Source organism: Bombina bombina, chromosome 7 (assembly GCF_027579735.1).
Source record: "Bombina bombina isolate aBomBom1 chromosome 7, aBomBom1.pri, whole genome shotgun sequence".
NCBI lineage: Eukaryota > Metazoa > Chordata > Amphibia > Anura > Bombinatoridae > Bombina > Bombina bombina.
In genome coordinates, this window is record NC_069505.1 from 294535920 (window position 1) to 294548213 (window position 12294).

The window sequence follows — 12294 nt, forward strand, 5'->3', positions numbered from 1 at the left end:
CACAGAAAATGTTGCCAGCCGGGTGGTATTATGAAATAGCCAGGTAGTGGCAGTATGATACTTACTAATATTATTTAAAAAAAATGCTTTTCAAAGCACACATTGTATTGCATAATTTTACATAAATGTATTTACTGATAATTTATGTAATAAAACATTTAAAAAAAAATGTAATAACTAATTTTAGCTTAATATTTTCTTACATTTTAGCCGGGTGGTCAGTAAAATCTAGTTCATGCCTCATGATATCCATTACAAGTTTAGGTTGCTATAGAGCAATATCGGCCGCCCTAACCCTTCTCTGGTAAACTCGCTTTACCATGGACTTGTAATATCAAATTGTGTGCTAATGTTAGCGGTTCAGTGATATTGCGACATTAGCGTGCCACTTGTAATCTGGGTCATATTAAGTTAGGATCAGTCATGCAAGAATTATATGAACTTAAAACATGTATTTTTTTACATTAGAAAGTCGCTTTATTCAAATTGTAAAAATGTCCATATCACATTAGATTTTGAAATGATAGGCTGTAACTTCCACTATATCAGCTCACAAAACATGGCTTTTTTAAAAAAAAAAAATTCTGTATGAAAAAAGTTAGATAATGGAGCAAGGTTTTTCAAGTAGGTGTGTCTACATTTCATTTTCTTCATTGAGACATGTTTGTATATAAACTCTATTATAATTTTCCTGTCCTTTTTATTCAGATATGTGATTCTGTTGGATTGGCTAAACAGATTGCGCTTCATGCAGAACTTGTAAGTGTTATCTGACAGTTTTATCTGGTGCTTATTATTATTTTTCATTCATACATTATAGCGCATCATTTGTAATGTTATGTGTATACTATTTCCTGTTTTCTAGGATCGCAGAGCTTCCGAAAAACAGAAGGAAATTGAGAAAGTGAAAGAGAAACAACAACAGGAAATCAATAAGCAGAAACAGATAGAAAAGGTAACCTAAAAAGGAACCGCTTGGTGTCAATTAATATAAAAGAACACACAATATGGTATGAAAATTCACTTTGGATTGGATAAAACCCAGATTGGATTCATAGGCATTACTAATCGACAATAAAATCTAGTGATCTATATCACATTCAGACTCTGTCCTATTGGAGGGTAACTTGAATTATAAGAAGTGTTATTGCTTATAATGCTTTCATGTGGTTTTTCCCATGTACCATAAAAAAATTATTGGGATTTTGCAGAAAACAGAAAATGTAAATATATTAAAACGTCTCAAAATGTGAAAAGAAGCATGATCTATAAGCATAAAACATGAGAAACTGCACATGTTGTTTTACTACAGAGAAAACAACATTGTTACGTTACAGTTAATATTATTTGCTATAGTTCATTTTACATTTATAGTTTATACTTTTTGCTTATAGTTCATTTTACATTTATAGTTTTTATACTTTGTGACATTTATCAACTTCGTATCATATTAGATGAGATTTATCTACAGATGGGGTGAAAATTACACACAGCAAATTGTTATCTTTTATTTTAAATGTGGAATATAAAATATATATTTCTCTTGTAAGATGTATCAAGTCCACGGATTCATCCATACTTATGGGATATTCTCCTTCCCTACAGGAAGTGGCAGAGAGAGCACCCACAGCAGAGCTGTCCATATAGCTCCTCCCTTAGCTCCACCCCCCAGTCATTCTTTCTGCCTGCTTAACTGCTAGGAAGGGCAAAAATGTTAGTTTTTATTTTCTCAAGCAAAAGTTTGTTATTTTAAATGGTACCGGTGTATACTATTTACTCTCTGGCAGAAAAGGGATGAAGATTTTTGCAAGGAGGATGATGATCTTAGCATTTTGTAACTAAGATCCACTGCTGTTCTCACAAGGGCTGAAGAGTACAGGAAAACTTCAGTTGGGGGAACAGTTTGCAGGCTAAACTGCATTAAGGTATGTTCAGTCTATTTTTTTCTAGACAGACTGTGTTATTTCTAGAAAAGGCTGGCAATATCCCCATGAGGGAAAGGTAAGCTGTATTCAGTAAAAGAGGAATCCAAGCTTGTATAAAGGGCTCATAGTTACTGGTGACACTAATAGGAACAAGCGTTTTGGTTTAGTTACAAATAAAATGTTTTTTGAGGGACTTTAATGGGTCTTTATGACTTGTTTAAGGGTTATTAACCCATATGGCTAGTTTAAGAAACACTCTGTGGTGTTTTTTAGGCCCCATAACATCGAGTGAGGTGGGAGGGGCCTATTTTCAGTTGCACAGTTTATTTACCTCAGAAGCATCCAGCTACTTCTCCAGAGATTCCTGCTGTATTTGAGGGCTGTAAAGAGGTTTTTTTCCCCACAAATCGTTCCTAAAGGGCAGGTAGGCGCCACAGCAGAGCTTTGGCAAGGTGCTGAACGTTATTTTACCGGTTTTGAAGTTTTTTCAATCCGGTTTTTACATTAAGGGGTTAATTGTTTATTTGCATAGTGGTGCAAAGTTACTAAGGCTTTATGATGCTACTGTAAAAATTTTGTTTCGTTTACTGCTTTTTTACACTGTTTTGCAGAGTTTGTGCAGCTTTTTTTCCTCTTAAAGGCACAGTACCGGAGATTGGACGCCTGAGTCTATCAAAGCGTGGTTTCTCTGAGTCGGTCATTGATACCCTGATTCAGGCTAGAAAGCCTGTCACCAGGAAAATCTATCATAAGATTTGGCGCAGATATCTTTGTTGGTGTGAATCCAAGGGTTACTCATGGAGTAAGATTAGGATTCCTAGAATTTTGTCCTTTCTCCAAGAAGGATTGGAGAAGGGATTATCAGTTAGTTCCTTAAAAGGACAAATATCTGCTTTGTCTACTCTTTTACCCAAACGTCTGCCAGATGTCCCAGACGTTCAAGCGTTTAGTCAGGCCTTGGTCACGATCAAGCCTGTATTTAAACCTGTTGCTCCACCATGGAGCCTAAATTTGGTTCTTAATGTTCTTCAAGGAGTTTCGTTTGAACCTATGCATTCCATAGATATTAAGCTTCTATCTTGGAAAGTTTTGTTTTTAGTAGCTATCTCTTCGGCTCGAAGAGTTTCTGAGTTATCTGCTTTACAGTGTGACTCACCGTACCTAGTTTTCCATGCAGATAAGGTGGTTTTGCGTACCAAACCTGGGTTTCTTCCTAAGGTTGTTTCTAATAGGAATATCAATCAGGAGATTGTTGTTCCTTCTCTGTGTCCTAATCCTTCATCAAAGAAGGAACGTCTGTTGCACAATCTTGATGTGGTTCATGCTTTAAAGTTCTACTTACAAGCAACTAAAGATTTCCGTCAAACATCTTCATTGTTTGTTGTTTATTCTGGTAAACGGAGAGGTCAAAAGGCTACGGCTACCTCTCTTTCCTTTTGGCTGAAAAGCTTCATCCGTTTGGCTTATGAGACTGCTGGCCAGCAGCCTCCTGAAAGAATTACTGCTCATTCTACTAGAGCAGTGGCTTCCACATGGGCTTTTAAAAAATAAAACGTTTTTTGAGGGACTTTAAAGGGTCTTTGTGGCTTGTTTAAGGGTTATTAACCCACATGGCTAGTTTAAGAAACACTCTATGGTGTTTTTTAGGCCCCATAACATTGAGTGAGGTGGGAGGGGCCTATTTTCAGTTGCACCGTTTATTTACCTCAGAAGCATCCAGCTACTTCTCCAGAGATTCCTGCTGTATTTGAGGGCTGTAAAGAGGGTTTTTTCCCCACAAATCGTTCCTAAAGGGCAGGTAGGCGCCACAGCAGAGCTGTGGCAAGGTGCTGAACGTTATTTTACCGGTTTTGAAGTTTTTTCAATCAGGTTTTTACATTAAGGGGTTAATTGTTTATTTGCATAGTGGTGCAAAGTTACTAAGGCTTTATGATGCTATTGTAAAAAATTTGTTTTGTTTACTGCTTTTTTACACTGTTTTGCAGAGTTTGTGCAGCTTTTTTTCTCTTAAAGGCACAGTACCGTTTTTGTGTTATTTTCTTTGATTAAAGTGTTTTCCAAGCTTGTTTGTTTCATTACTAGCCTGTTTAACATGTCTGACAGCAAGGAAAATCCTTGTTCTATGTGTTTAGAAGCCATTGTGGAACCCCCTCTTAGAATGTGTCCCACTTGCACTAATATGTCTATAAATTATAAAGAGCATATTTTAGCACTTAAAAATATTGCAATAGATGATTCTCAGTTAGAAGGAAATGAGGGTTTAGCATCTAGCTCTCCCCAAGTGTCACAGCCAGTAACGCCCGCACAAGTGACGCCAAGTACCTCAGGCTCTAATGCGTCAAATTCATTTACTTTACAAGACATGGCCATAGTTATGAATAAAACCCTCAAAGATGTTTTCTCTAAACTGCTTGGTTTACAAGGAAAGCGTGACAGCTCTGGGTTAAGAACAAATGCTGAGCCGTCTCACGCTTTAGTAGCCGTATCCGATATACCCTCACAATGTTCTGAAGTAGGGGTAAGGGATTTGCTATCTGAGGGAGAGATTTCTGATTCAGGAAAGACGCTCCCTCAGACAGATTCTGATATGACGACCTTTAAATTTAAGCTTGAACACCTCCGCTTATTGCTCAAGGAGGTATTAGCTACTCTAGACGATTGTGACCCTATAGTGGTCCCAGAGAAATTGTGTAAAATGGACAGATACTTAGAGGTTCCTGTTTACACTGATGTTTTTCCAGTCCCTAAGAAGATTGTGACTATTGTTACTAAGGTGTGGGATAGACCAGGTATTCCGTTTGCTCCCCCTCCTGTTTTTAAGAAAATGTTTCCCATATCTGACACCATACAGGACTCGTGGCAGACTGTTCCTAAGGTGGAGGGAGCTATTTCTACTCTTGCTAAGCGTACAACTATACCTATCGAAGACGGTTGTGCTTTCAAAGATCCTATGGATAAAAAATTAGAGAGTCTCCTAAAGAAAATTTTTGTTCATCAAGGTTTTTTTCTCCAAGATATTGCATGCATTGTTCCTGTAACTACTGCAGCTGCTTTCTGGTTTGCGGCTCTAGAAGAGGCTCTCCAGGTGGAGACTCCATTAGAGGATATTATGGATAGAATTAAGACCCTTAAGTTGGCTAATTCTGGTTGGGGTGCAGTCTGGAAATCCCTAAAAGCACAGGGCTTATGGTCTCAGGAGGAATCTCTCCTCCCGATAAACATTGAACTGAGAGCGATATTCAATGCGCTTCAGGCATGGCCTCAGCTAGCCGCGGCCAAATTCATCAGATTTCAGTCGGACAACATCACGACTGTAGTCTATATCAATCATCAAGGAGGAACACGGAGTTCTCTAGCGATGATGGAGGTAACCAAAATAATCCGATGGGCAGAGGATCACTCTTGCCATCTCTCAGCAATCCATATCCCAGGGGTAGAGAACTGGGAGGCGGATTTCCTAAGTCGTCAGACTTTTCATCCGGGGGAGTGGGAGCTCCATCCGGAGGTATTTGCCCAGCTGACTCGGCTATGGGGCACACCAGAATTGGATCTGATGGTGTCCCGACAGAACGCCAAACTTCCTTGTTACGGGTCCAGGTCCCGGGATCCCCATGCGGTACTGATAGATGCTATAGCAGTGCCCTGGTCCTTCAAACTGGCTTATGTATTTCCACCGTTTCCTCTCCTCCCATGTCTGGTTGCCAGAATCAAGCAGGAGAAAGCTTCGGTGATTCTGATAGCGCCTGCGTGGCCATGCAGGACTTGGTATGCAGACCTGGTGGACATGTCATCTGTTCCACCGTGGACTCTGCCAATGAGGCAGAACCTTCTAATCCAAGGTCCAGTCAAGCATCCAAATCTAACTTCTCTGCGTCTGTCTGCTTGGAGATTGAACGCCTGATTCTATCAAAGAGTGGTTTCTCTGAGTCGGTCATTGATACCCTGATTCAGGCTAGAAAGCCTGTCACCAGGAAAATCTATCATAAGATTTGGCGCAGATATCTTTGTTGGTGTGAATCCAAGGGTTACTCATGGAGTAAGACTAGGATTCCTAGAATTTTGTCCTTTCTCCAAGAAGGATTGGAGAAGGGATTATCAGTTAGTTCCTTAAAAGGACAAATATCTGCTTTGTCTATTCTTTTACACAAACGTCTGGCAGATGTCCCAGACGTTCAAGCGTTTAGTCAGGCCTTGGTCAGGATCAAGCCTTTATTTAAACCTGTTGCTCCACCATGGAGCCTAAATTTAGTTCTTAATGTTCTTCAGGGGGTTCCGTTTGAACCTATGCATTCCATAGATATTAAGCTTCTATCTTGGAAAGTTTTGTTTTTAGTAGCTATCTCTTCGGCTCGAAGAGTTTCTGAGTTATCTGCTTTACAGTGTGACTCACCTTACCTAGTTTTCCATGCAGATAAGGTGGTTTTGTGTACCAAACCTGGGTTTTTTCCTAAGGTTGTTTCTAATAGGAATATCAATCAGGAGATTGTTGTTCCTTCTCTGTGTCCTAATCCTTCATCAAAGAAGGAACGTCTGTTGCACAATCTTGATGTGGTTCGTGCTTTAAAGTTCTACTTACAAGCAACTAAAGATTTCCGTCAAACATCTTCATTGTTTGTTGTTTATTCTGGTAAACGGAGAGGTCAAAAGACTACGGTTACCTCTCTTTCCTTTTGGCTTAAAAGCTTCATCCGTTTGGCTTATGAGACTGCTAGCCACTCCTATAGCAGTGGCTTCCACATGGGCTTTTAAAAATGAGGCTTCTGTTGAACTGATTTGTAAAGTTGCGACTTGATCTTAGCTTCATACTTTTTCCAAATTTTCCAAATTTGATACCTTTGCTTCTTCGGAGGCTATTTTTGGGAGACAGGTTCTACAAGCAGTGGTGCCTTCCGTTTAAGGTACCTGTCTTGTCCCTCCCTTCATCTGTGTCCTAAAGCTTTGGTATTGGTATCCCATAAGTATGGATGAATCCGTGGACTCGATACATCTTACAAGAGAAAACAGAATTTATGCTTACCTGATAAATTTCTTTCTCTTGTGATGTATCGAGTCCACGGCCCGCCCTGTCTATTTAAGACAGGTAGTATATTTTTATTTAAAAAACTTCAGTCACCACTGCACCCTATGGTTTCTCCTTTTTCTTCCTAGCCTTCGGTCGAATGACTGTGGGGTGGAGCTAAGGGAGGAGCTATATGGACAGCTCTGCTGTGGGTGCTCTCTCTGCCACTTCCTGTTGGGAAGGAGAATATCCCATAAGTATGGATGAATCCGTGGACTCGATACATCACAAGAGAAATAAATTTATCAGGTAAGCATAAATTCTGTTTTTCTCATGGACTCCACAGCTTGGGCATTGGATCCCAGATGTAATGGCTCGTGGACTCAGCCACCTTATGAAAGAAAACAAAATGTATGCTTTCCTGATGATACATTAATTTATTTCATAGTTTGAAATAGAGTCCACACGACCCACCAAGTTTGGTATATATTTTTTAATGTTCATTCTAACTTGCTCCTCATTTACCCAACATGTCCTTTCCTGTCTTTCTGATCTTTTGCTATACATTAGACTGGGATGTTCAGGGGAAGTGGGAGGGGCTAAAATATCTGAGTTTTGGAAATCATTCCCTCCTCCTAGTGGCCATGAGTTGAATCCCAGGTGTTTTGGCTCGTGGACTCTCACCACTGTGGAACTAATTTAATTTATCAGGTAAGCATACATTTTGTTTGTTTAAAAATGTAAAGGTTGCAAATGGTTGTTAGAATGATTAAAAATTTAAATTTATAGGGACACGATACCCAAATGTTGAAGCAGATAAAAGTGGTGCAGCATAGCTGTAAAATGCTGGCTAGAAAATATCACCTGGACATCTCTATGTAGAATATGAAGATATTTTATCTCAAATTTCCTAATTATTCACACCCTACTGTAAAGAGACTTTAAGCAGCCAATCAGGATGCCAGTCCCAGTGTGCATCTGGCATACGCAGGCACAGTCATGTTATTTTTCTTTTCAATTTAAAGGGACAAGAAACCCAAACATTTTCTTTCTTGATTCAGATAGAGAACACAATATTGAAACAACTTTTCTTTGTCGAAGAAGCAGCAATGCACTACTGAGAGCTAGCTAAATGCATTGGGTGAGCCAATAACATGAGGCATATATGTGCAGCCACCAATCGGCATCTGCTGAGCCTACCTTGGTGTCAATTTCACGAAGCATACTAAGAGAACAAAACAAATTAGATAATATAAATATATTGCAAAGTTGTTTAAAATCAAGTTTTATCTGAATCATGAAAGGAAAAAACTGTCCACAGAACACTTACTCTGGTGAGCTGAGGAGATTGTGAGGTAAATATCTTCCTTTTTTACATAGAGATGCTCAGGTGATATTTTCCTGTCAGCTGTTTACAGTTATACTGCATCAGTTTCAAGTGATTTAACATATGGGTATTACAACTGTTTGCATTATTGTTTTTTTTGTACTCTAATAAAACAAGATGCATATTGTATTTGCCTGTAAACAAGGGTGTTTAAAGGGACATTAAACACTTAAAACATTTTATACCCCACCTACCTCTAGTCATGATTGCGCATGTGCAGCAACTCTCCTTCAGGTACCTGCAGTGTACCCTAGGTTCTATAATGGCAGCAGCCATAATTAAAGGGAGGTACATGAAATGTATTTAGTATTTAATGCCCATTTAACTCCAGTCCTTAAGAGATGCAAAAATACCAAGCGTCAGACTCCCTTTGTGTAATCAAATGAGTTTAAAGGAACATTCTGATGTAAAAATGACATGCACCATTTGTTATAGCATGCACAGTTTTGCTTTACTGAACTGGGATACCTATGCATTTAACCCTGCAAAGGAATTACATAAATTGTAAATTCTTGCTCAAAAGCCACTTGTAGAAAAGTGTCAGTCCCACAACCCATTAATCACTGTCAGTGTTTTGATTGAAAGCTACAATGCTTGCAAATACAGAACAGGACTTTATCTGCCTCTTTAACACATTTTAAAACATGTTGAGCTCTGTGCATATCCTAAAAGGGCTAATTAAGTAAAATAAATTGTTTGCATAATTTAAAATACTTGCCAGCAGTTTTTTTTTAAAAAACATTTTCAAAAATAAGCAAAATTAGTTACATAGCCATTCTGTCTGGAGTAGTCTGATCCACCCCCCTTATCAGTGTTTAGCTACACATATATATAGATACAGCCATAAAAGGAAGTTAGAGCTGTACAATTTAGAAACTTAAAAGAAAGGGTTAATGGCGAGGTACTGCAGTATAAATTTGCCGGTAAAGTAATTAAAGTACATATTATATGTTGTCTCTATGCCAACTCTTTTTATGTCCCTTTAATGCAAAAAATGCATGCTGTATCAAATTATATACAGGATTAGAATTTCCCATTACATTTAGTTAACTTTGAACTCCTCCTATCCTGGTCTATTTGCAGTCTTCATCTTGTAATTACAAGACATTTCTGTTACGTTGCTATAGAATAACACATCAGCCAAATCTGAAGATTTAAAAAAAAAAAAATTAACATCATTTTTACTGCAATTTAGCAATAGTCAAACTCAACAATTTGCCTTTTTTTTTTAAGAAGTCAATCTGGGTTTTAATCTGCAGACAACAAAGCTAGTACCGGTTATAATGTTAGTATAGAGTGAATTGATTTGCAGTGGTTATCTGATAAAGCCAATTAGGGACATATATATATCGGAGTTAGCCTTGAAAAGTCTGCAGGGTTAATTTTAATGGGACAATAAACACTTAATAACTTCTAGATAGAATGATGCATTCAAAGAAAAGATTAGTCTGAGAATAACAGGTAGATGTTTTTTGTTTTTTTTTAAAGTTTCATTAGTTGTTTAAATATTGACAAAATAAGTGTAAAGTTTTAGTATCTATAGAACAATGGGAGCTGCCATGTTGTAACTTAGGTTACCTTCTCTGTTGTGGCCAATTAGGGTCAGTTATAAATAGGTCACTATAGTGTGCAGCCAATGGTTGTGCTGGATTTAACAGTGTTTTGCACTTCCATTTCTAACAGGAACTGAAAAGCTCACAAATTCAGAATGGAATTACAGGAAAAGGGGACAAAATAAATCATCTATTGCAGACTTTTCTGTAAATATCCAATGTATCATTTGATATTAACATCTCACTGTGTTTAAATTCTGGGAATTTAGAAATTGGTCAATTTTCAGAGCTAAATTACATGAAAGCGGCCAAAATAGATAATGAAACTTATATTGTAAAGCTGTTTCATTACACATAACTAAACATAATACTCATTACTATATACTGTGTGTATGTGTATATATATATACACACAGTATATATAAATCCGAAGATGTTTACTGTCCCTTTAACTGGAGTTACATATTCCTGCTGTAAACCATGCTCAAATATCAAATAACTTATATTGTCTTAGGATTTGGAGGAGCAGAGCCGTTTAATAGCAGCATCTAGCAGACCCAATCAGACTGGCCCAGAAGGACAGTTTGTAGTTCTCAGTAGCAGCCAATCAGAGGACAGCGACTTAGGAGAAGATGGGAAGAAGAAGCGCGAATCAGAAGCATGAGACTGACTGATTAAAAAGGACTCATCAACGTAACATTACTCAGTTCATGGCACAATGTCACATGCAAGGCAAAACCGTACCCAACTGCTCTTTTTTATTTACATTATTATTATTATTAAGAACATTTTTACTGAATTAACGTGTCAGTGAATTATTTTGCCTTCCACAGTGAGCCATTTATTTGTGAACATCATGATTTCTACACGCATTGGAAATCTATAACATTGGGACAAGCATGGATTTGATTTGTTCAGAAATGCTTTCATTGTTTGAACAATGTGAGCTTGGATAGGTGGGGAACTGGAGAATTCATGGATTTTGTATGGACTGATGTAGTCTATTGTCATCAGTTCATTCGGTTTCATATAGTAGACATTGTATGTGCTGTTTCACTATTTTTCATATTAGATTTTGGCATTCTACAATTAAAGTATATTTGCATAAAATGATTTAAAAAACCGCTAGGGTTTAAACGTATCTTTTTAAATTCCAGAAAAAGCCTCCAAACCCATTTTATTGTATTTCTTTCATTTATTATTTATCTTGTGTAACCTTTAAAAGGACACTAAATGTAGAATAAATATTTTTATTACTGATATTTTTCATAACATGCTTAGCAATGCATGGCTTTTGAATGGCTTACTGCAAAGTGGCATAACGTTTAAGGGGGATTGGCTTCTGGGAAGCAGGAGGGTAGGCAACTTTGGGGGTATTTCCATTCCCCTAAATATGGTTTGGGAAGTCCCGGCAATGGACTGCTAAGCATGTTTAGATAAGATGCTATGTTAAAGGGACAGTCAACATACAAATGATTGTTTAAAAAGATAGATAACGCCTTTACTACCCATTCCCCAGCTTTGCACAACCAACACAGTTAGATTAATATACTTTTTAACATTTAAACCTCTAGATTTCTGCCTGTTTCTAAGTCACTACAGACAGCCTCTTATCACATGCTTTTTTGATTAGCTTTTCACAATAGGGGACTGCTAGTTCATGTGGGCCATATAGATAACATTGTGCTCACGTCAGTGGGCTGTGCATGACACATCACTAATTGGCTAAAATGCAAGTCAATAGACAAGAAAGAAAGAGAATGAAAGAAAGAAATAGCCATGAGATAAGGTGGCAGTCTGCAGAGGCTTAGATACAAGGTAATCACAGAGGTAAAAAGTGTATTTATATAACAGTGATGGTTATGCAAAACTGGGGAATGGGCAATAAAGGGATTATCTATCTTTTTTTAAACAAAAAAAAAATTGAGTTGATTGTCTGTCCCATTTTAATATTTGCTCTGCCTTCCTGTCCCTTTAAGCATTTAATTTTCCATGCAGCAGTGAATGGGACAATGTTCGATTTGTGCCACTGCTACACTTACACATTAATTTCCTGAAAAGCAAAAAAAATAAAAAATGGCAGTGATAAGTGGTACTCTAGGTCAGTGCACCCCAGATGTTTCGGAACTATATTTCTCAGGATGCTCAACTAGACTGCAGAGTGCCTAAGCATCATGGGAAATGTAGTTCCACATCTGAGGTGTCATGGTTAGCTATCACTGCTCTAGGCTCTGTCTAGTACAGGCACAAAGAAGGCCCAAATCATAGTTTTACATGTGCATGATCAAAAACAATATAAAGCCACATTTATGTTGCTTTGCTCGCATGTGCTTGTGGTTTCCTTCCTTTAAAAAGCAATGCGCAATACAGGTCTTTATTGGCTGGACAAACTGTAACTGTTATGAAATTTAAAGGGACGTTGCATGGAAA

The 12294-nt window shown here is 37.8% G+C and overlaps 1 protein-coding gene across 1 annotated transcript in view; it reads left to right on the forward strand.

Annotated features, from left to right (window-relative positions):
- APPL1 (adaptor protein, phosphotyrosine interacting with PH domain and leucine zipper 1) overlaps window positions 1-11126 on the forward strand; it is a 137298-nt gene extending 126172 nt beyond the window's left edge. The window contains exons 20-22 of the mRNA XM_053720852.1: window positions 709-759; window positions 866-955; window positions 10379-11126. Coding sequence (XP_053576827.1) covers window positions 709-759; window positions 866-955; window positions 10379-10528 — 291 coding nt within the window. The 3' untranslated portion in view covers window positions 10529-11126. The remainder of the gene's footprint in view (window positions 1-708; window positions 760-865; window positions 956-10378) is intronic.
- Window positions 11127-12294: the final 1168 nt, after the last annotated feature.